Source organism: Pteropus vampyrus, unplaced genomic scaffold (genome assembly GCF_000151845.1).
Source record: "Pteropus vampyrus isolate Shadow unplaced genomic scaffold, Pvam_2.0 Scaffold147, whole genome shotgun sequence".
Lineage (NCBI taxonomy): Eukaryota > Metazoa > Chordata > Mammalia > Chiroptera > Pteropodidae > Pteropus > Pteropus vampyrus.
The window spans coordinates 1615331-1638799 of record NW_011888928.1 but is presented as its reverse complement, the minus strand read 5'-3'; the positions used below and the strand labels follow the sequence as shown (position 1 = coordinate 1638799).

At 51.0% G+C, this 23469-nt stretch overlaps 2 protein-coding genes across 15 annotated transcripts in view; one reads left to right on the top strand and one right to left on the bottom strand.

The window, feature by feature from the left end:
* Positions 1-9894: 9894 nt before the first annotated feature.
* PCIF1 (PDX1 C-terminal inhibiting factor 1) lies at positions 9895-20999 on the top strand. 7 transcript variants are annotated; one of them, XM_011369307.2, is made up of 18 exons: positions 9895-10040; positions 11737-12022; positions 12774-12829; positions 13295-13437; positions 13529-13653; positions 14761-14898; positions 15094-15224; positions 15345-15499; positions 16062-16209; positions 16305-16388; positions 16658-16757; positions 17770-17932; positions 18648-18820; positions 18967-19053; positions 19134-19318; positions 20019-20112; positions 20210-20385; positions 20468-20999. In XM_011369307.2, exons 2-18 carry the CDS (start codon positions 11948-11950, stop codon positions 20694-20696), a joined length of 2262 nt encoding a protein of 753 aa, XP_011367609.1. In that variant the 5' UTR covers positions 9895-10040; positions 11737-11947; the 3' UTR covers positions 20697-20999. The 7 variants fall into 7 exon arrangements, with proteins under 7 accessions (XP_011367609.1, XP_011367614.1, XP_011367611.1 ...); XM_011369312.2 differs by having other exon boundaries at positions 20520-20710; XM_011369309.2 differs by having other exon boundaries at positions 11737-11910; positions 20468-20696.
* ZNF335 (zinc finger protein 335) overlaps positions 20239-23469 on the bottom strand; it is a 20688-nt gene continuing 17457 nt past the window's right edge. For 4 of the 8 annotated variants that reach the window (XM_023536029.1, XM_023536030.1, XM_011369317.2 and 1 more), the window contains 10 exons: positions 23313-23455; positions 23078-23232; positions 22836-22939; positions 22665-22742; positions 22410-22493; positions 22256-22321; positions 22097-22178; positions 21904-22000; positions 21434-21548; positions 20239-20376 (listed from right to left, as the gene is read on the bottom strand). In XM_023536029.1, the coding sequence (XP_023391797.1) occupies positions 21476-21548; positions 21904-22000; positions 22097-22178; positions 22256-22321; positions 22410-22493; positions 22665-22742; positions 22836-22939; positions 23078-23232; positions 23313-23455 (882 nt within the window). In that variant the 3' untranslated portion in view covers positions 20239-20376; positions 21434-21475. Of the gene's footprint in view, positions 20377-21433; positions 21549-21579; positions 22001-22096; positions 22179-22255; positions 22322-22409; positions 22494-22664; positions 22743-22835; positions 22940-23077; positions 23233-23312; positions 23456-23469 lie in introns of those variants that run through there. The other 4 variants (XM_011369315.2, XM_023536027.1, XM_023536031.1 and 1 more) reach the window with 4 other exon arrangements.

Sequence of the window (23469 nt, the reverse complement as noted above, 5' to 3'; positions counted from 1 at the left end):
TGCAGAAAGAGTGTAAAAGGGGAACAGAAAAAGTGCTAAGGATATCAAGAGGAGGAAGTACCAAAATGCACATTTGAACTCCAGTAACCCTCACTCTTCCTGGAGCCTGGCAGGAGCAGGAAACTTGGTAGATGTCAGTTTTCTTTCCTCTCATTAACTGAAATGCAAGTTCTATCTTTGTGTCATTCTTATCTCATCTAGGGTCCTGTCCTCCGCAATTTACTGTCCCCACAGGAGCCCCAGTGACCTTTAAATGTAGCTATGTGACCTCGGGCTAGTGGTTTAACCTCTCTGGGCCTCTTTTTCCTCTTCTGGATTGTCTGTGAGGATTAAATGAGTTAAAGCATTTAACTCATTTAACTTCATAAGCACCTGGCATTTAGTAAGGGCTCAAAAAATGTTAGCTATGATCATCAGCGTCATTAGCCATTATCTGTCCAGGGGATTTCCATCACAGTTGGAATAAAATCCTGCTTCCCTGCCCTGATTTTCCTAGTATGTGGCAGAGTCCACCCAATCTCATCTACTCTCACTCTTTTTTCATTCTGCTCCAGCCATTCTGGCCTTTTGTTTCCTTAAACACGGAAATTAAATTCTTCTCACTCAGGGCCTTTGCACTTGCTGTTCCCTCTGCTTGGAATGATCTTCCTACATCTGGCACCTTGTCCAATTGGTCTCAGCTTAAATGGCACTGCTTTAGGGAGGCCTTCCCTTCCTACCTAGCAGTTACTCTCAATCACATCAGCCTGGTTTATTTTCTTTATAGATGTTTTTACAATTTAATATTGGCTTATGATTATTGATTGGTTAATGGAGACATAGTCTGTCTCCATGAGGGCTGAGGTCTGGTTCACCACTCATTCCCAGTGCCTAGAACAGTGCCTGGCACAGAATAGGTACAGAATAAATATTTGCTGAGTGACTGAACTGGTTTGGAGTCCTCAAATGTGTCTGGGAGCAGGTGATACCTACAGAAGCCTAGGATTCTTTATCAACTCTTGTACCTTGTCAGTCTCAGTCCAGCTAACTCTATACACAACCCTGATCTGGGCTAGGGGACCACCATGTATAATCACTGGCCTTGATTCCAGGGACTTGTCCACTCAGCCTGCTTCTCTCCCTCGTATGGGTTTCCCCTTTCTTGCAAAACTTGTGCCCCTGATCCTCACACTTCAGAGTGATGTTGGCAGATGTGCCGCCCAGAAGGGTTTTGGCAGCCTCTCCAAGTCCTCAGCACTTGGCTTGAGGGATGGAGAGATCAGAAATCCCAAATCCCTTCCCACATTCCCTCCTGGCTTTAAAGAGGGAAGAGGAAACTTCCTAGCATTCAAAGGGACAGGAAAGAAAGGCTTTTCTAGCCTCTGTTGTGCATCCAGTACAGGGATACTGCAGAAAACCAAGACAGCAAAGCGGTTAAGTGCTTTGCAAAGCAGAAGCTGGTTCAAATCCTGCTTCTGCCATTTTCTAGAGCAGAGGTCAGCAAATTGTTCCTGTAAAGGGCCAGATGACACATACTTTAGATTTTGCAGGCCTTCTGGTCTCAGTCACAGCTGATGTAGCATGGAGCAGCTATAAACAATATTTAAATGAACAGGCTGCTCTCTAGATTCGGCCCATGGGCTCTCGTTTGCCCCTCACTCCCCCCATTGAAGAATTAAAAAGTAAATCTCTTTATGAGCCTCATGTTCCACATTTATATATGAGGATGAACTAGTACTTGTCTACTTCTCTGAGTGGCAGTGAGATTGTAATGTAATAAAGTATATAAAGTGCAAAACCTAGTACTTGGCACACCAAAGGGCTAATAAATGTCTCTGGTAATTACTAGTAATTAGTCTTTTTAACCACAAAAAGTGCTTTATATATATTAACTCACTTAAACCTGACAACAACCTATATGATAGGAATCATCATCCCATTTTACAGATGAGAAAACAGACCCAGAGAGGGTAAGTAATTAGCTCAAGTCATCCTTTCTTCAGAGCCCATGCTCTTAACCACTCCACTCCATTGTCTCTCTTTTTTAATGATCCCATTTAATCCTCACAGCAATCCCTTGAGAGAGCTATCATGGCTCCTGTTTTGCAGACTGGGAAACTGAGATATGGCAAGAGGAAATAACTAGTCCAAGTAAATAAACACAGGCTCCACTGGATAGCAAGTTGGATTTCTGCCCAAGATGTCAGCGTGCATAGCCTGGCTCCCCATCTCCTCTCCCTGTCTCCAGCTGTATTTTCTTTGGATCCCTGCATGGCTTGGAGAAGCTGCATCAGTCTATCTTCCCTCCTGACTGCTCCCCCACCCCTAACACCAAACAAACCCCTCAGGAAATGACCCTGCACCTTCTCACTCTGCCTGAGCCCATGAGCACCGCAACGTATGTGCCTGTGTTGGTCAATGTGGGTAAGCTTGAGGGCATGTGATAGGGGACCCAACTGGGAAGAGGGGAGGGGTATGAGTGGCGGGGCAGACGTCAGACCAGGAGACCCTGATTGCATCTCTCCAAACAGGCAGAATGACCACCTGTTTCCAGAAAGCAGCTGGATGGAACTGCCCCCATGGGGGCTAGACATTTACCAAATGGAGAGAAGAGAAATAAAGGGCCAGGACTTCCTGAGTTCAGCCAGGACACAGTTGCCTTTCTGTGGCTTCTAAAGCTTGGAGACATGATCTTTTGGTTTCTTCTTTTCTTTCTCATTTCCTCCTTGCAGACCAATTCCTTTTTCTGTCAAAGGAGCTGGCGACTTGGTCCCCAAAGGCTCTTCCCGCTTTGAAACTCAAGAATTCCAATGCTTCTTTTAGGGTATTGCTTCCCCAGATCCTGGGGCCTTTGCATTCCTGTTTCTGGTACCTCTCATGCTCAGCTCCGATGCTGACTTCCAGCAGTTCACTCTTCTCTCTGATTTCTTTCTCCTTTGTTGTCTTCACGCTCCATCCTCCTTTCTAGTTCCCATGCCTCTTGCAGCCTGCTAGTAGACTCTGACTCACGAGGCCTCTTTCTTGACGATCTTCTAACCCTCTCTCCTGTCTTTATTTTTAAGAGTCACTGAGCATGGGCTTCCCACCCTCTTACTGGTTTGAAGAAGGGATAGAAGATCTGTAGCAATGCTATCTAGATGTTTGGAGTTCATAAGCCAGTAATAAAATTTCAAAGTAACAGAAGGGAGGGAGCAACAAGAGATGGTGCCTTTTCCTTTTGATAATAAGGATGGGCTACCATCTTCAGCCTAAGCTTGTCTCTTTTTGGGAGGATCTCCCTAAAGGTTGCAAGAAGTACCCGATCCATTCCAGCCTCTTGAATTATTTTGAGATGATCTAACACTGCGGTCTCTGGGGGCTTGACATAAACAGGCTTTGATCTGACAAGGATTGCCAACACCCCAGTGATGAATCATGAGGACATCCTGGCCCTCCAGCTTCCCTCCTCTCTTCACCCAGCTAGATCCATAATTTATCACCCCTGCCCCCGCTGCAATACTGAGTTCTGCCCCTCTCCCAGTCTTCTTCATCTCAGATCATGGTACCCAGATGTTCAAGTCAAAAACATAGGAGTCATGTTTAACTCCTTCATGCCTTCTACTCCATGTCAGCAAGTAATTGTGTCTGTAACTCCAAAAGATGTCCCATATCTGTACTTTCTCCTCCATTTGCACCAACACTGGTCCAAGCCGTTTTCATCTTTTACCTGGACAGTTTGCCTCATCTCCCTGCCTCACTATTGCCCCTATAGGTCTAGTCTTCCTGCACCAACCAAAGTGAGCTTTAAAAATAGAAATCATAGCATTTTACTACCCTGCTCAAAACCCTTCATTTGCCCCCATTGCACACAAAATAAAATCCAGACTGTGGTCATGACCCTTGAAAGAGTCTAGGTAATCTAGCTCCTGCCTACCTTCCTTTTCTACTACTGTACCTTTTGCCACTGTTTGGAAAACACCAAACTCACTCAGCTTCAAGCTTTCCGTTAACTCCTCCTTCTACCAGCTGCAACTTTGTACACAGATCTTTGTATAGTTAGCTCCCTTCATTCACCCAGATCTCTACTCAGTTGTCTCCCTCACTGAGAGGCCCCTTCCCCATTATTACCTGTCATTTTGTTTAATTCTCTATTGTCTGTTTCTTCCAGTAGATTGTAAGCTTCATGGAGGTGGAGCCTGACACTTATTCATGGCTTTATCCCCAGTGCCCATACACAGCCATGGTCTCGTACACGGACAGGGAGTGGTTATTATGATCTGCAGACCCTTCAAAAGGAGATTTTATAAGAAACTTGTGGCCCTGGCCTAATTTCCCCTGAGCTTCTAAGCTGCCTATAGTTCCTGCTGGCACCACCCATCTCCTTGTATTTCTCTGGGGTTATCTGCAGCTGGTCTGCAGCCAGGAATGCCATACTTTGCTAATCTCTTCAGAAGTCTGAACAATCCCTAAGGTCATGAGAGGTGCCCCATCAAAATCTCAGCTGGCCGTGCAGAAGTCAGGACTCTACCACAAGCCACTCCAAGGCCCCTTCACCCCGATTTCCAATGGGCCCGTTTGCTCAGGGACTGTACATGTGCCTTATTGGGAGGCGTCTTGTTTCCCACCGCCAAGCCCGTCAGCTTCCTGGTATGGGAGAGGCTGCTGGCTAGCTTGGGCTTCCCCTCAGTGCTGGGTAGGTCAGGACTTCAGACCTAAAATTAGATCATTGGTTCTCAACCCTTCTGCATATGAGCAGCTTTTAGGTAGGGAGATTTTGCTTTGTTCTGTTATGTTTTGAATACTTATGCCTGGGCCCCGAACCCCAAGAATCTGATTTAATTGGTTTGGGATTGAGCCCAGGCATTAGGGGATGTTTTTTAAAAGTTGCTCAGCAGGATATAATAAAAAAAGACTGACAATAATAAGTATTGGCAAGGACATAGAGAAACTAGAACTCTCATACTTTGCTGCTAGGAATGTAAAATGATGCAGCGGCTTTGGAAAGCATTTCAAAGTTCCTTATAAAGTTAAACATAAACTTACTACACAGCAATTCCACTCCTAGGCCTCTATAAGGGGCCTGTATAGTTTGCCCAATGAAAAGGAAAACATTTGTTCACACAAACACTTGTACATAAACATCCATAGCAGCTTTATTCATAATAGCTGAAAAGTGCAAACAATACAAATGTCCACTAACTGGTAAACAAATAAACAAAATGTGGTATATCTATACAATGGAATACTGTCCAGCAGTTAAAAAAAATGAACTACTGATACATGCTACTATATGGACAGATCTTCAAAACATTATGCTAAGTAAAAGAAGCAAGACATAAAGGTTACATTTTATATGATTTCACTCATATGAAAGGTCCAGAAAAGGCAAATCTATATAAAGGCAGAAAGCATGTTGTGGTTAACCTGGGATTGGCGGGGCGGGAAGAGGGGTTGGCTGCAAATAGATACAAGAGATTTTTGGGGGTTGATGGAATGTTCTAAAACTGAGTCGTGGTGATGTGACAGTGTAAATTTACTCAAATTCATTGAATTGTCTATTCAAAACAGGTGAATCTCGTGGTATGTAAATTATACCCCAATAAAGCTGTTCAAAAGGTTTTTCCCAGCCAGGGTTGAGATCTCTGGGTTAGAAGCCAAGTGTCCTAGGAACCCCTCAGCTGGGACCCAGGCTCAGTTGGTGTCCTCCTCCCTACCCCCTACCTTGGCTCTATGTCGAAGCTTCCTCTGATCTCAGACTTTCAGGAAGCTGCTAGTTGTCATTCTTGCTTTTTTTTGGTAGAAGTCTGAGATTTAATTCTGCTCACTCAGCTCATATAAATGTAAATATCCTGCCTCTTGGCCACTTTTGTGCCCAAAATAGAAAAATGGGCATCAGAGGGAATGGATGGGATGGTGGCAGGAACTCACCACGGGTCCCCCCAACCCCCATCTGAGATGAGCCAAATACCAGCTGTGGAGGCTGAGCACAATCCGCAACATGGACTGAATTTTGGATCCAAGGTCCTGTTTTGACCTGCACTTCCCTCAGGCCCTGGCAGTGCTCAGACTGACTAGTTCTCGGAGCCTACCTTACCTTTCCACACCTCCAGGCCTTGGCACAGACTGTATCCTTCCTCTTCCTTGCCCACCTGGAAAATTCTATTCTTCCCACATGATTCAACCCACCAACATCTCTTCTGAAGCCTTCTCCTTTGTATGCCCCCTCCCAGTCATCCCATCAGAGCCCTTATCTCCTTGCAGCTTTGTTTATGTGTCTGCCTCTCCCATTCCTCTGTGGGCTCCCTGAGAGCAAAAAGCCTGCCTCATTTCTCACTGGTTCTCAAGATTCTAGGGCAGGCCCGAATGCATATCAGGCCCAGCTGAAAAATGGAAGGGAGCATGACACCACATCAGACGCTTACAGGGCCTGGAAGACCAGAGGAGACGCCTCATTTTCATCTATTCTTGGCCTAAATGGCTTCTCTCATGTGGCCCCAGAATGGCCAGGAGCCGAGAGGCACTCCCTGTGGAAACCACAGTTTGGTGTAGAAATCTCCCTTCTACAGCCTTCCTGGGGCCAGGCCCACGTTCCTTGGAAACAGCCTCAGTGTTATTTAAACTGCAGAACAGGGCCCATGGGCAGCTCAGGCCCAGCCTGGGTGGGGGCAGCATGAAACAGGGTCATGCTGGAGCCTCCCTTCTCCAACCGCCAGGACCTCAAGGCTCAAAATATACGGTTCTCTCTCAGCTGCTTCTTGCTGTAGTGGAAGAGAGCAAGGGGGTTCAGGTATGTGGCAATCTCAGTCTGTATGTTTATGTTTCTGCTTTAACGTGGAGACTGGGCTTTGTCCTGAGTCGAGGCTGGATCCTCAGAGGCCTTGACTGCAGGCTCTCAGTCAGGACTAACAGAGAAGCCCCGCTTATCCCAACCATCTCTCCCAATGCAACCCTGCTGTCCAGAAAGGCTTCTTAGTCCAGAAAAGATCACAGAGTACTTGAAAGCCCTAGAACCTTTGCTCGACTTGCTCATCCCCATCTTTGCAGTAGAGGATGCCAGACTGCTGCCAGGGACCTTTCCACAGTGGGAAGCTCATGCTTTTCTTGGCATCCCAAAGGGTGCTGCCTTGGTGTTCCCGTCACAGAAACCAGAGCCCGGAATAGAAACTGGATACCTGAAAAAGTCACCCAGACTTCAACTCAGTGTGGTCTGTCCACGGTCAACAAATAAGCAGTCATAGCCTAGTAGATGAAGAAAATGGACAAACACTGAGCACGAGTCACTATGGAAATACAGAGCAGGGGGACTGACTTGGCCTGGGGGAAGGCGAGTTCAGAGAAGGCTTTCTTAGGTGGAGGGGACACCTAAGACTTAAAGGCTGAATTAGGCAAGGAGAGGGGGGAGGAGTGAGAATAAACAGCATATGCAAAGGCCTAGGGTCAAGAGAGAACCTGGCACATTTAGGTAGTTCAAGACGGCTGGGACCATATGGAGAGATGGTTTGAAGGTCCAGATCGTGAATAACAAGAATGTATGTAAAGTGCTTGGTACAGCTCATAGTAAATGCTCTGCCATCGTAGCTCTCATTATAATTATGGTCTTGTGAGCCAAGTTAAGAGTTTGGGACTCTATCCTGAAGTCAATGGGGAGACATTCGAGGGTTTTAAGCCCAGATGACTTGATCAGATTTCCAATATGACTAGACTTACAGAGAGCCCTGTGAATGCAAGGTGGATTATGGACTAGGAGAGAAGCAGGCCTGGAGGACCAGAAGACCAGTTTAGAGACTACTATAATAAATTCAGAGGTATAGGGTAGGTTTCAAATATCCCCCAATGGTAGATAAATATACATTGGAAGACAGAATACAGTAATGAAAATGAACTAACTATAGCCACATGCAACAGTATGGATGAGTCTTGCAAATGCAATGTTGAGCAAAAGAAGGCACAAAATAGGATCGTATAATTCCAGTTATATCAAGTTCAAGAAACAGGCAAAACACAACTGTAGTGTCCAGGGATGCATGCTTTAGTGGTAAAACTATAAAAGGAAGTGATTATCACAAAAGTAGTGGAGACAGTGATTACCCCATTGGGGGTTTCTGCTTGACAATACCTTGACACTAAGCGATGTTTACCCAATGTACATTGTTTTACATTTCTGCTTTGTGCACATTTCTGTATGTGGGCTATTTAATAAAAAGTTTTAAAGTCAATGAGGTTTGCTCTAAAGTAGTGGAAATAAGGATGAGGAGGTTGATTTTGACTATAAGTGGAAAGTAAAGAGATGAGGGTCTGAACTCAGTCTGATGAGAAACCTAGTTTTTTTGTTTTTTGAGATAAAATTGGTATGTAAGATTATATTAGTTTCAGGTGTATAACAGAATAATTCAATCTTTGTATACACTACAAAGTGATCACAATAAGTTTAGTTGCCATCGCCATACAATTGACCCGCTTCAACCATTTACCCACTCCCAACCCCCTTTCCCTCTGATAAACACCAAATAGCTCTCTGTATCTATTACTTTTGTTTTCCTCTTTTAGATTCTACATGTGAGTGAAATAAAAAATCATACATTGTCTTTTTCTGACATTTAGCACAGTACCCTCAAGGGCCATTCGTGTTGTTGCAAATGGCAGAATTTCTTTCTTTATGGCCTAGTATTCCATTGTGTATGTGTGTAGCACATCTTTACCAATTCCTCCATCAATGGACATTCACGTTGGCTGCAGTGAACATAGGGGTGCATCCATTTTTTTCAAATTAATGTTTTCATTTCATTCGGATAGGTACCCAGCAGTGGAATACCTGGATCACATGGTAGCTCTTTAACTCCCCCTTACTGTTTTTCCATAGTGGCTATACCAATTTAGGTCCCATCAACTGTGCATGAGGGTTCCTTTTTCTTCACATCCTAGCCAACACTAGTTGTCTTTTTGATAGAGAACCCTAGTTAATTACTATTCACATTACTGCCTCCAGTTTTGTTGACACTGTCCCATCTCCACAAGCTGTCTGGCACCAGGTACCAAAGAGGCTGCCCAACTGGGGCATTGGCTGCCTTTGGCTCCAAGTAGGAATTGCAAGGCAAACAGCAGGTGGTAAGCTTGCCCTCTCAAGCTCTATCACTGGCAAGATGGCTTACTTGGCCGACCGGAGGTAGATGGAGCTAGTGAGTCCGTGCCCACCCACCACCAAAGAATCCTGCAGGGAGCCGGGTATGGGGAACCTAGCGGCTGCCAGCCTACCGCTGGGCAACTTTTGTGGCTGACTCGAGGTCTACAAGGATTTGCACTGCAACTCGTAGCAATAAATACATTAGTGTGGGGAAGCCCCCCAGATACATCATCAGGTCCCAACTTTGCCAAAAACCATCTTTATTGTCTCCCGACTCGTTCTCCCTTATAATCAAGAACACTTATAACTTGTGCAGTTTTGTTATGGGAGAAGGTTCAATTCGCATGCAGCCTGGTTATTGGAAATGGTTGGAAAATATTTTGGACACTAGTGGGAAGTCGCAGAACTGTACCAGAGCTGGGACCCAGGACCACACTACATTCAGAGATTACGTAACCAGGACTCCGCCTCCGGGTCAGCGACTAAGCCCAAACCTCGCAGGTTCTAAACTCGCCCCGCGCCCCCTGGTGCGCACACTCAGTCCCACCCTGCTAGAGTACCACCCACTTGGGTCCTCCGGCCCCAGCGGGTGTGCTCATGGGGGAAACTGAGGCAGGGGACGTGCTTGTGAGTTTGTTCTTTCCTTAGTTCACAACCCAGGGCCCACAAAGTTGCTTCCCCCTCCTCAGATCCGCAGGATAAAACAGCAGGGAAAAACGAGAGGAAGGGGAGGGGGCCAAAATCAAGCAGGGACTGAGGACCGGCCGGACTTGCCACACTCAAGATGGCGGCACGACAGCGGCGAAGTCCCTCAAAGGCGGTACCGACGCATGCGCAGCGCGGAGTCCCGGCCCGGGACACAAGATGGCGGGAGCGGCACTGGGGAGGGCGAGGCGGAGGCGGCAAAACGGGCGGCCGAGCAGAACGTATAGCCGCGTCCCCTCGAGTCCGCTTCGGGCAGGTAAGCGCCCCAGGAAGTCATGGTCCCGCCGCGAGCCGCGCCAGCGTCCGGGGTCCGAAGCCGAGCAGCGGTGGCCCATCCGATGCTTTCCACTCGGGGCCACGGCTTGCCTCGTCCCTGCCGTCGCCGCCATCTTAGGCCCGTGGGTGGGCGACCAGGCCGATGGTCTGGGTGAGGGAGGTGGGCCTGGAGAGCGCGGGCGGAGCGGCCTCCAGGGCCCCTCCACTGCCGCCGCCACCGCCTTTGTGTCGGGCTCCGACTCTGAGTCGCCTCAGCCCGGGGGCGGGAGCGCGCGGCGGGGCGGGGGGCGGAGCCCAGGAGATGGGCTGGCGCGCGCGCGCCAAACAGCCCGCCCCCTCGGGTTGGGGGGTAGGGAAGGTGTGCGCGCGCTGGGGGTCGCCCCGCCTCGCGCGCCCCCCCCGCACCTGCGCACTCTTTAAGTCTTTTGACTCCGCCCTACTGGGCTGGAGGATGGTGATTGGTTCATTACTGAGATTATCCTGCCCCGTCTTCCTCCAATCCCGGAATCGGACTCTTCTTTCTGGTGGGTTCCTTTAGTTGCGCAGATACAGCCGTTTATCTTTAAACTGCTGGGCACTGTCAAAATTGCGGTATGCGTGGGGGCCAGGGAGCCACAGAACAAATAAAAACGTTAATAACAGGAGTTATCTCTTACTGAGAGTGTATATAGATGTGCTAACTTCTACACATAGAGACCATAGAGGTTGAGTGATTCCGGTTTATAAATCGGAAAGCAGCAGAAGGGTTTGGAACCCAGGTCTGTCCAAACCCAGAGCTGGTACTTTGGCCACCGACGTGCTGCCTCCAAGTCAGCTGGGAAATTTTAAAAAAATTTTAATCGCAAAAATTGGTAAAGATTTGAAATGGTGTAAAGCAAAAAGATTGGTTGTGCTTTCTCTCAGTCCCTCTTGAGATGCATTTAAAAATACAAATTCTGGTGTACGTCCCTCTTTTCTGACTCCTAAGATGTGGAGTGAGGGACAGAAATCTTTTTTTACAAACCCCCTGATGATTCTGATGGACAGCCGGTTTCGGAAACACTGCAGTGTCCCCATTCGGCCTAAGCTGTGCTACAGTGCCTCCTTTGCATAATTTATCTGCCTGGTGCATCAGTATCACAGTATTTCTTGGGGAAAATTTTTTTCAATAAAGATGAAATGCTGTGTTAGATAATGCATTTGCATGTGTTTTTTTTTTTTTTTTTTAAAGACCTCAAAGAAGTGTGTCTTCCACCCACTATGGGGGGTTTGGGACTTGCCCCCAATTTGTTATATGTATGGTTGTTCACCTTTGTTTTAGATGTACTTTGGTAAGCAGAACCAGCTACACAATTTGCAGGGGTCCAGTGTGCAAAATGAAAATGTGGGCCCCTTGTCAAACATGTATTAAAAATTACAAGACAGTGACAACAGAGCATTAAAACCAGGCTCAGGACCCTCCTCAACATGGGGCCCTGTGCGACTGTGCAGGCTGCAAGTTCATGAATGTGAACCTGTTGGTTGGAAAGCTTGAGAATTACCATTTTCGCCCCTAGAACCCCAGATCTCCCACAGTGTGTCCTGCCCTGTCCTGTCCTGGGGGCTTCTAACTTGCTCTGTCATTGCCCCTCTTGCTTTTGTCCCTGTTCTGCAGCATTTCACAGGTCTGTGACTCATTTTTTCTATTTGCTCTTCAGTTGCTGATGAAAGGAATTCCCTGGGCCCTCGTCCACTCCACTGCTGACCAGCCCACCCACCTGTGCTGAACCTTCCTACAGGCCTTCCCCCTGCCTCTGTGGGACCCCGTGCCGTGGGGGTCCATCCAGCCGGAGAAGAAAACACTCTCATGCTAGCATTGCAGACCCCGGAGGGTGAGAAAAAGAGGGACCTCGTTCAGCCTTGATACCTATGGGCTCAGCCCCAAGGCACCGGGAACCCCTCCTCCCTAAAGAACCAAGGCAGCTACAGCTTTTTCTCCCCTTGGTTAGTGGTTCCAGACCTTTTTGTTATCATGGCCCCTTGTTGTATGTATGTCCTCTTGCTCCCTGTGTTTTTATCTGCCAGACTGTACCGATGAAGTAACGATTCACTTTTCCCTTTCCAAATTAACAAAGATGTCTACGACTGAGTGTACAATAAAATCAATGTCCCAATGATTCCTATGTTGTCAACAGCCAATCAGAGCTTCTGATCAGCATGAGATAATCAGTGTGACCACAATGAGTTGATAAAATTTCAGCAAGCAAAGATAACTGATGTTAAAATGTGCCTTTGTGGTCTTTTTGTGGGTAAATGTTTGATTTCTTTTGGGTATTGTGATATTGAAAACACTTAGGAGTTCACCAGTCCCAACTCAGCTGGCCACCTAGGAGTCTATAACACCCAGGATGGGAACTACTTTGGCCATTGACACTGGGTGTGTTTTGGGTGGGGGCAGTAGGGAATACAAATCTGACGGAGCTGACCACCTCCTGGTATTTAAATAAAATTTCACCTCGGGATTATGAAGGACTGAATTAGATCCTCTTTCTCAGCTCCACTGGTTCTTTTAGCAACAGATTGCTTCCTGCCCTGTAGTGTAAAATGAGGCATCCAGTTAGATGCCATGTCCCTTCCCTGGCTGTGCTTTGTGCCAGTTAGATTTTATTGGATAGTAACAGGAAAGAGGAACTACAGTGCCTTCTTGTGGAAATATCTTTGCAAGGGCAGCCCTTCTTCTGTCTTGTCACTCCAGGTGCTTTGTAAATACTTGCAGAGTGACCGGAGCTCCTGTCGGGTCCAGGTGCCTTGGTGAGCACTCTGGAGAGAGCTAAACTGTACCCAGTTCCTAGTCCTGGGAGTTCTGACAGCCTTAACAGGGAGACAAACCCAGCTGATAGGCCAGACTTTGTGAGTGCTACAATGCAGGTGTTCATGGCCCTGAGGAGGGGCTCTGACCACCTGGCTTGGGGTGGGGTTAGTCAAGGAGGGCTTCTTGGAAAAGTGAACCTAGTGGCAAGCCAGGCAGAGAATTGGGGAAAGAGTATTTCAGACAGAAGGAGAAACAAGAGTGGACCCGTTTTACAGTGAGGGAACTGCAACTTAGATCCCAGGGCTCCTGTGGCACCACGCTGGCCCTCCAGGACAGGACTGGATTGATTTCTGCACACCTGCAGGTGGTCCCTGGGGCCCCAGGGTTGTAACTGGTGGGTGGGTGGGTGGAGTTGACCTCCATGCCCTGCTGGCCCTGACACCCTTTGGTCCTCTGTGTGGCAGGTCCGGTGTGGGTGCTGAGATGGCCAATGAGAATCACGGCAGCCCCCGGGAGGAAGCGTCCTTGCTGAGTCACTCCCCGGGCACCTCCAATCAGAGCCAGCCCTGCTCTCCAAAGCCCATCCGCCTGGTGCAGGACCTCCCAGGTACTGGCGAGGGGCAGTGGCAGGGTGGCGGGGTAGGAAGGTTGCCCCAGAAGCAGCCCTGACCTGGGCTGGGTTCCGTGCTTGTTTGCAGAGGAGCTGGTGCATGCGGGCTGGGAGAAGTGCTGGAGCAGGAGGGAGAACCGTCCCTACTACTTCAACCGATTCACCAACCAGTCCCTCTGGGAGATGCCCGTGCTGGGCCAGCATGACGTGATTGTGAGTGCCAGCCTAGGGAAGGGGTCTCAGAGCAGCTTCTGGCATCTGGGTCTTCCTCAAATGTACACTGAGCAGCTGTTGTGTGCCTAGTCCTGGGGGTACAATGACAAGACAGACACAATCCCTGCCCTCATGGAACCTGAGAGACTGATATATAAATGGATGATTGAAATAGCGCGTGATATTGAACATGTAGTACATGTTGGGCACTGTGCCAGGGATACAGTTGTGAACAAGACAGAAGTGGTCCTGCCCTTGCATTCTCAGGGGCACACTATCTGCTGGAGGGGGCCAGTAGGATTACAATGTGGCACTTGCATGCAGAATGGATCCTGACTGGGTCTGAGGGTGGATGGGAACAGGGAAAGCTTTTCGGAATTAGCGTTTTAAGGTGAGAAGATTGACTAAGGGGGAATGTGGTTAGGAACTACAATTTCAGTGTGGTAGGGGAAGTATGGGTGATCTGGTGGGAGCGTGGGCCTTTGGGTCTCTCAGTTAGGGCAAGACTTTCTTTTCTTGGGAACAGTCAAGCCAGTTGGTATCCCCATTTTGCAGATGAAGACACTGAGTCTCAGAGAGGGGAAATGACTGGCCCAAGACCTCACAGCCAGTAAGAGGCAGAGCAGGACTTGCACCTGATGTGATTTCTGGGCCACAGTGCCTACCATCACATTCATACTTTTAGTGTCATCACAGGAGTTCCATTCATGGGGCCTTGCTTTCTGAACAAGTATTTCTTGAGTTTTTCCTTTATTTCTGACTTTTATCTTGGTTCTTAAGAGAAAAAATGTATATTGAGTGCTGAGCTCATGCTAGTTGTCACGTTAAGCTGGTCATATTCATTGACTTGTTTAATCATTGTGTCAGTGGCAAAGCAGGGCTCAGCATGGCTGTTTTGCAAGTGAGGGAATAAGAAGAGAAGTAATCCCCAAGGTCACACAGTTGCAAGTAGCAGGCAGGAGTAGAGCCCAGTGTTCTTTCTGCATCCCAGCCCCTCTGCTCTTCTCCAAGGAGTAGGAGTGGGGGAGGGAGACATTGAGATTCCATGGTACTGGGACTCCTAAGCCACTGGCCCTGGTTGCAACACTGCTGGTCTCCCTCCCCCAGTCGGACCCTTTGGGGCTGAATGCGACCCCACTGCCCCAAGACTCAAGCTTGGTGGAAACCCCCCTTGCTGAGAGCAGGCCCCGAAAGCAGCAGCTCACAGAAGAGCAGCCAAGTGGCAATGGTGTGAAGAAGCCTAAGGTGAGTTTCTGCGGGCTCTGGGGAACTAGCTGGTATGTGGCTGGCCCAGGTCGGCAGCCAGCAGGTTCCTTGCAAGGGCCGAGCGTTGGCGGGTTGGTTGGGAGGGGGCCCTGGGGTTAAGCTCCCCGGGTACACACAGCGCTGGAGCCATCAGCCAACTCTCCTAACTCAGTGCCTTTGACTCTTTTGCTCCAGATTGAAATCCCTGTGACACCCACAGGCCCATCGGTGCCCAGCTCCCCCAATGTCCCAGGAACCCCAACACTGAAGATTTGGGGGACATCCCCTGAAGATAAACAGCAGGCAGCTCTCCTCCGACCCACTGAGTGAGTTCCTGCTGATTGGCTTAGGGCGCCCATTGATGGCCAGCATGCCCGGACTGTGGGGTATGGTGCCCCTCCTTCCCTCTTCTTTACTTTTCTCATTGCTCCTATCTGTGCCCCCAGGGTGTACTGGGATCTAGACATTCAGACCAATGCTGTCATCAAGCACCGGGGACCTTCGGAGGTGCTGCCCCCGCATCCCGAGGTGGAGCTGCTCCGCTCCCAGCTCATTCTGAAGCTTCGGCAGCACTACCGGGAGCTGTGCCAGCAGCGAGAGGGTAACTGCCTCTTTGGGCCTCCTTTGTTTCCATCCACCTTTAGCAGGAGCAGGTGTCAGCCTGCTGGGCCTGGGGAATGGCACCAGGGAGCCCAGTCAGTGGTTGAGTGCATGTGCTATGGAGGGGATAGGCCTGTTGGGGTTACCACTCCAAGTGCTGGCTTTATGACCATAGGCTCATCATTTAAACTCTGCACTTCGGTCTCCTCATCTGTAAGAGGAACAATACTAGTGCCTGTGTAAAGGGTGGCTGAGATCAGTAACCACAGAGTCATTAACACTTTGAGTGCTTACTGTTCACTAGGCACTGTTGGAAGCTTCTTTACTAGGCTGAAATATAGACTCCGCCCCCTTTTTACTCTGTATAAACACTTATTAACATCCTTTATAAAACTAGTGATTCTCAGAATATACTTCGGAAGATGTTGCCTAGAGTGGAAGCTCCTGACGTAACAGGGCCTCTCGTTTCGTTGCACTGCTGGTGCCCATGCGATGCCTATGTGCTGGGCAGCATGGACTCTGCTGACTCAATCCAGACTGTCATCAATTTTCCTGTTCTGCAGGCATTGAGCCCCCTCGGGAATCTTTCAACCGCTGGATGCTGGAACGCAAGGTCGTGGACAAAGGCTCTGACCCCCTGTTGCCAAGCAACTGTGAACCAGTTGTATCGCCTTCCATGTTTCGAGAAATCATGAATGACATTCCCATCAGGTACAGCTCCACAGCTGAGGCCAGCCCAGGGCCATTTAGTTTCTGTGCCCAGTTCTGTATAGAAGAGCTCTAACACTGCCCACTCTCTAACCCAGGTTATCCCGAATCAAGTTCCGGGAGGAAGCCAAGCGCCTGCTCTTTAAATATGCAGAGGCTGCCAGGCGACTCATCGAGTCCAGGTTTGGCTGTCTCTCCTGTCCCCAGTAGGATGAGTCTGTGATCAGAGGCGGGGGTGCAGAGTGGGGGAGAATCGTAGGCCATCTGGCTCACTTGCACAAGCCTGTCATTGCTCTTGGTGGCAAAAGCGGGGCTGGCTCCCAAAGGCAGAACAAAGGCTGCGAAGGAAGCCTAGGGGTTGATGCCTGAAAGCCAGTGGAAGCGGGATGGGGGAAGTGAGGGCAGAGCAGACACTTAACTGCTGGCTCCCTTATGCACCCTCAACCGGTAGGAGTGCATCCCCTGACAGCAGGAAGGTGGTCAAGTGGAACGTGGAGGACACTTTCAGCTGGCTGCGGAAGGACCACTCAGCCTCCAAGGAGGACTACATGGTGAGTGGCCCTGGGCGAGGCCAATGGAAAGGGCTCTGTGGCCACTTCCTCCATGAAGCCCACTCTGCCTGCCCACGCTGAGCAGGGCCCCACAGTGGCCCTTTGACACTCATGTCCCGAAACTCATGGATATGGAGTTGCTTGTCTAGGCAACTTTCTCCCAAGGAACATTTTTGTTAAGGTTCCTAATGGAATCCAGTGCTCAGCCACACACACCAATAGCTGCCTTTTCAACTTAATGGTCCACATCTCCCTTGAGTAGATTTTTGGAAACAGATTGAAACTGCCTTTTCTTGGGGGTGTGTGTTCATATCACAGTTAAGAGCTACCACAAGAATTAATTCCCATTTTAATGTGTCCAAAATAGTTTTTTCTGGCCCAAACCCATCATTTCTTTAATTCTCCACCAGCACTAGCAATGGGCTTTCTTTTCAGGACCATTTTTCACAAGAGGCAAGGTTTCCCACTTCACGATAGTAACTGTACTTGACACGTAGTGACAAAGGTAGGTGTGCTCACTAGCCAGTGACTCATTTTCACTCATTACTTTCACACGTGTGATTCAACAAAAATTATAAATGCCTACGTTTATCCTTGCAAGTTGCTAAAAGCTCAAATTTCAAATTTGCAGTGACCTAGGGTCCCATTTTGTAATGGTCTGATAGACTGCAAATGCTTTATAAATGGACTATGCCTGATTGTGCTTCCCCAGCAAGCATCATGGCATCTGGCACAGTATAACCCAAACGTTAGGTGCAGGCATATATTGGACACGTACTGTATGCCAGGGGCTTGGTAGCCCTTAATGGGAATGATCACATTAATATGCCAGCTGCTTTCTGAGGTATTTTCTGTTCCCTTAATAGTTGAGGAATAAGAGAAACGCCAAGGGATTTGTCTAAGTGACACTAGCTAGTAAGTAGCAGAGCTGGTTTCAAAACAAGGATTGCTGCAGTCCAGCAGCCCTCTCCTGCCCGCCCACTAGAGCCCTCATCAGGAGTGTCTCCTCCAGGATCGCCTGGAGCATCTGCGGAAGCAGTGTGGCCCCCACGTCTCGGCTGCGGCCAAGGACTCCGTGGAAGGCATCTGCAGTAAGATCTACCACATCTCCCTGGAGTATGTCAGAAGGATCCGAGAGAAGCACCTTGCCATCCTCAAGGAAAACAACATCTCAGGTAGGGGGCCAGGTGGCAGGGAGCTAACTGTGATGCCATCAACTCTCTATTCCAGGCTCCCGATTGAAGGGACAAGTGAGGCTGAGCCTCAAGGCCATGGACTGGTTTGGGGAGGTGCATTTCTCCCAGCATTGCCTGGGGCAGGACCTGCTGTGTCCTTTGGTCAGGGGTCTTAGCAGTACTCTAGCAAACAGAAGTGTGGAGAAAGGGAGAGCCAAAAGGTGGCAGAGAAAGACAGGTAGGGGTAAGGAGTTAGGAGGACCTGCGTTTATACCCATTCTCTGCAGACCTCAGTTTCCTCAAACTGAGGTCTGATACCTAGCCATAGGATCCTGTGAGGATTCAATGGTAGCTCAAATTGCTGGGCCCAAAAAGATCTCTAAATGGAGTACTGTAATTATGATGATGAAGGCAATGCAGTTATTGTACCTCTCTGCATGGCACCTGAGCCTACCAGACCCTGAGGTCTGGCACACTGGGGGCCTGCGTCAGTACAGAGCATATTGACACAAGCCACCAGTTCTTGCTTCTACCAGTTCCCCGGCTGTTGTTGCTGAACTGCTGGAGTTTCATTTACTCGGGGGGTTGAGACGTACCTCCCTTAGTTACTGGGATGTGGTGGGAAGCCCCTGGCACAGTGGGCACTGAGGCTGTCTGGGGTGAGCATTGGCAGAGCAGGGGCAGGATGACCCCTCACTGCTCTCCCTGTCTGCAGAGGAGGTGGAGGCCCCAGAGGTAGAGCCCCGGCTGGTGTACTGCTACCCAGTACGGCTGGCGGTGTCTGCGCCCCCCATGCCCAGCGTGGAGATGCATATGGAGAATAATGTGGTCTGCATCCGGTATAAGGGGGAGATGGTCAAGGTCAGCCGCAACTACTTCAGCAAGCTGGTAAGAGGAAGAGGAAGCAAGGGGAGGGGGGAAGCAGGTCCCTTCAGGTGGGAGAAATGAGAGCTGGATCTTTTTTGACCCAGAGTCCTCAGCAAGAGGCCAGTGACGAGGGAGGGACCTAAAGCCCCCTGCTTTCTGTCCCACAGTGGCTCCTTTACCGCTACAGCTGCATTGACGACTCTGCCTTTGAGAGGTTCCTGCCCCGAGTCTGGTGTCTTCTTCGACGGTACCAGGTACAGGCCTGGGGCAGCAGGGGAGGGCTCCTTTGGAGGGGCAGTCTGAGCCCCAGGTGCTGATAGTGGTCACTCTACAGATGATGTTTGGCGTGGGCCTCTACGAGGGGACAGGCCTGCAGGGATCACTGCCGGTGCATGTCTTCGAGGTCCTCCACCGACTCTTTGGTGTCAGCTTCGAGTGCTTCGCCTCGCCCCTCAACTGCTACTTCCGCCAGTACTGCTCTGCCTTCCCTGATACAGACGGCTACTTTGGCTCCCGCGGGTGAGAGCCAGCGGCTGCTGGGTCCCTCTTGCCTGGGCCCAGGAAGTTGTCCTCCAGAGCACAGATCCCACCTCAACCAGCCACTTCCTAATGCTTTAGGGCTTTGGAGTCAGGCAGTCTTGGGTATAGTCCCTGCCTTCACCCCATCAACTGTATGTATGACCTTGGACACAGTACTGGACCTCTGGGAGCCTGTGATTCCCTCCAACCAAGCCTATGGGGTTCTCAGTGAATTAGCCGAAGTTTGGAGTACTGAGAGGAATGGAAAGTGGTGATATAGACCTCAGAGACCTTACAGACTAACGCGGGGGTGGGAGGTGAGCACAGATGGAATGAGATAATGCTATCTCCAGTAGGAAGACAGGGCCAGGCCAGCAAGAGGGAAAGCTCAGCAGCTAGGGAATTCCTGGGTGCGGCTCGTTGCTGTGGTGGCAGTGGGTGTCAGCACTGGATATGAGCTCCCACTCCTCTGCTTATCAGCTTTTTGGACTTAGGCTGCCAAGCCTGAGCCTCTCTATGTCCTCATCCTTTCAGAAGAGATGGCCACACCTTGTCCCAGGAAGAACTAAGGATGAATGTTGGCCTCTGGCCTGATTAGAGCCATCTCTTTAATGTGGCTGCCTAAGGGTGGGGGTGGCACCTGTTTTTGGCTGAAGGACTGAGCCCTGGTGGGACTTAGAATGCTCACCTCTGTCCCTAGGCCCTGCCTGGACTTCTCCCCGCTGAGTGGTTCCTTTGAGGCCAACCCTCCGTTCTGCGAGGAGCTCATGGATGCCATGGTTTCTCACTTCGAGGTGGGTCTGCTGCTGCTGCTAGTGTGGGGTTGGCAAGCCAGATTGCCAGCCTCTTGGAGGGCAGCCCCTGATGTCCACCCTGTGCCCCCTCCCACAGAAACTGCTGGAGAGCTCACCAGAGCCCCTGTCCTTCATCGTGTTCATCCCTGAGTGGCGGGAACCCCCGACACCGGTGCTCACCCGCATGGAGCAGAGCCGCTTCAAACGCCACCAGCTGGTCCTGCCTGCCTTCGAGCATGAGTACCGCAGTGGGTCCCAGCACATCTGCAAGAAGTGGGTGCCCGGGGAGGGCAGGGGTAGGAGGGCTGGGCTGGCCAGGCTGAGCCCTACCCTGAGCCGCTGCCTCTGCCCGCAGGGAGGAAATGCACTACAAGGCCGTCCACAACACAGCCGTGCTCTTCCTGCAGAATGACCCTGGCTTTGCCAAGTGGGGTCCGACACCTGAGCGGCTACAGGAGCTGAGCACCGCCTACCGGCAGTCAGGCCGAAGCCATGGCTCCAGCTCCTCATCATCCTCCTCGGAGGCCAAGGACCGAGACTCAGGCCGAGAGCAGGGCCCCAGCCGCGAGCCTCACCCCACTTAACACATCCTGCGGGGAGGAGGAGCCCCAGGGTGCTGGTATGGACTGCTGGGACTCAGGGCTCTTGGGGCTGAGCAGACCCCAGGATCCTCCTGGGGTGGCAGCAGGACTCAGACTGCCAATGACATAGGAAAATTATGGCTCTGCCAGGGCTCCCCCTCCCTGCCCCCATCCTGGACTTCCCACCTCAAACTCCCTCCAAGTCCCCTGTAAATAGGCCCTATGTCCTCCCTCCCCCACTCCCGTCCTTTGCCACCTTGTTTCATTTGTAAAAGGAAATACAGAAACCCCCTCCGCAAGAACGTATGAGGGTCTTGAGGGCAGGGGAAACTCAGGAGCCTGCAGCTACTTCTGGGACCCCACCCCAGGCTCCAGTATCTAACTTCTCACCTTCCTGAGGCCACAACTGGGACCTTGGTGGCCTCTGCCTATGCTCAGCAGGTCTGAGTCCAGAGCCCTGCACCATCTATCTGGTAAGTCCCAAACTCCCACAGCTGGGCCTGGGCTGGTCCCTCTGGTGAGCAGAGGACTGGCAGCTGTGCTCAGGTAGAAAGCTAGACATCTGCTGGCCCTGGAGCCACCACAGGCCTCAGTGCAGACAGGCTCCTGGCTGCACTGCCCTCCAAGGACCTCTAGGCATGGAGCAGATGCTCTCCTGGGGCCCAGGGGAAGCTGGGGCTCTCACAGGCTGTGTCAGGCCTCTGCCCCAAGGGTCTGCCCTGCTGGGCCACCATACTTACAGAGGCAAGGCTGGATGCACTGTGGGCTAGGCCGCCTTCGCCTCACTCCCCCCTTGTGGCTGTAACAGGCTCCTCCTTCTTTCTGCTCCCCAAGTCAGTCCTTGCCTGCTTCAGGCTGCAGCAGCAAGTGGACAAAGTGAGCTGGCCAGGGCTGGACTCTGGTCCCTTTATTGAGACTGAGGGGCCAGTGGGTCCAAACAAAAATAAATTTATCTCCCAAAGCCCGCCTGCAGGCTGGGGCACCCAACATGTCCTGGCTGGGGCCCATGGCTGTCCCCCAACCCCCACAGCACAGGTCTGGCTCCCTTGGAGTGACAGAATACTGGCTGCCCAGTATCTGGAGACCCTAGGTGGAGCAGGGAGGTGAGTCCCCATGGGTCCCCTCAACCCCCAGCAGGACTGGCCCCAATATCCATGGTCTGCGTTGGGTCCCAGGGGCTCAGTCATCGGTCAGGGTGATGACGTCGTACTCGATGCCCTGGTGTTGCAGCTGCTGGATGTGTTCAGGCACTGCCTCCTCTGTGCCAAATAGGCCCTGGGCTTGGGCCATGGCAGCATCAGCCACTGCTGCCAGGGGAGGGGAAAGGATGGTGAGCCTGAGGCCCCAGAAACTAGGCCTGAGGCCCGGCCCCCATGATCCTCAGGGTCCAGCCCCGTCCGTACCTGTTACAGCTGAGTGTGCTGCAGCCTCAAGCTGGGCCTGTGTGACAAGCTGCTGGCCTGGAGACACAGGCACATACTGGATCTGGAGAAAAGCAGCCAATGAGATGTGGCCTTGTAAGAACCCTGCTCATGCTCCACTTGGTCCCCCAAGAGACTTACCTGGGACTCCTGAAGGAATGGGGCTCCTTGTTCGTACTGGATGTGTGTGATCTGGCCCTCCTGTACCTAGAGAGAGGAAGCCAACCTGGTGATCCCAGAAGGAGGTTGTGCATCCCTCCCCTCACACCCCACCCTTGCCCCAGGTCTGGACTACCTGGATGTGATGGCCCTCTGGGACTACAACATATTCCTGGGGGAGCAGGTGCTGGACTCCGTCCTGAGAGATGATGTACTGTACCTGAAGGAGGGTGGAAAGGAGGCAGGTGCTAGGGCTCCACCCACCAGGAGCTCAGGATGGCAGAGCAGGGGGACCAGGGACACCCACCATTGGCAATACTCTAGGAGAGGTGGCTTGGAAAGTATTGTTCCCCCCAAAAGTGGGGTGCTGAAGTCTTCAGCAGCAGCTCACCTGGTTGTCAGAGGTCACCAGATGCTGTACTGTCTGGCCGTCTGCTGTGGTGATCTCCTGAATGTAGGTGGCTTCCTCCTGCCAGGGCCAAGCCAGCTCTAGCCTCAGCTCTCCATGCACCCCTACCTCTGCCCTTGATCTGCCAGCAGGGCCCCCAAACTAGACTCTCACCTGATTGGTCACCGTCTGCTCCTGGGCCACAATAATGTGTTCCTGGCCCAGTGCCTGCTGAAGTTGCTCTGGGCCCAGGACTCCGTGACTGGACTGGAGTGCAGCTGGACAGAGATGAAGGATGCTCATTCAGGGGTTCCAGAGAAACCTGAAATGCCCTGGCCCCCACCATGACCCAAAGGTGCTTTCTGAAGCGGTGGCTCAAGTCCCTGGTCCACCCTGGGGCCCCTAGGGCAGCTCACTGTGCAGTGTGGCCAGTGTCTCGTCATCACTGTTCAGGATGATGGTCTGGGTGGGGGTCTGGGCTGGGGCCCGGGCAGTAGGGGTCCCTGCCTTTCTCCCATCGGGACTATGTAGCCGCTGGATGTGGAACTTGAGGTGCCCGTTCCGGTTGAAACTGTTGGGGAGGGACGAAGGCTCAGGGGTGGCCCTACCATCCTTACTCAGCAGCCCCACCCCAACTGTTGCTGGCCTCACCGCTGCCCGCAGAGGTGGCATGAAAAAGGCTTCTCATTGGTGTGGGTCAGCATGTGCCGCCGCAGGTCCTTCTTGTTCTTGGAAGCAAAGCTGCACTGGCTGCACTGGTGGGGCCGCAGGCTCGAGTGCTGCGCCATATGGGCCTACGGAAGGAGCG

Coding starts and splice junctions, on each gene's coding strand:
- PCIF1 (XM_011369307.2), top strand. CDS start 11,948: ATGGGCTCAGCCCCAAGGCACCGGGAACCCCTCCTCCCTAAAGAACCA. Junction 12,023..12,773: donor TACAGCTTTTTCTCCCCTTG/GTTAGTGGTTCC, acceptor TTGTCACTCCAG/GTGCTTTGTAAATACTTGCA. Junction 19,054..19,133: donor GTCTTCTTCGACGGTACCAG/GTACAGGCCTGG, acceptor GTCACTCTACAG/ATGATGTTTGGCGTGGGCCT.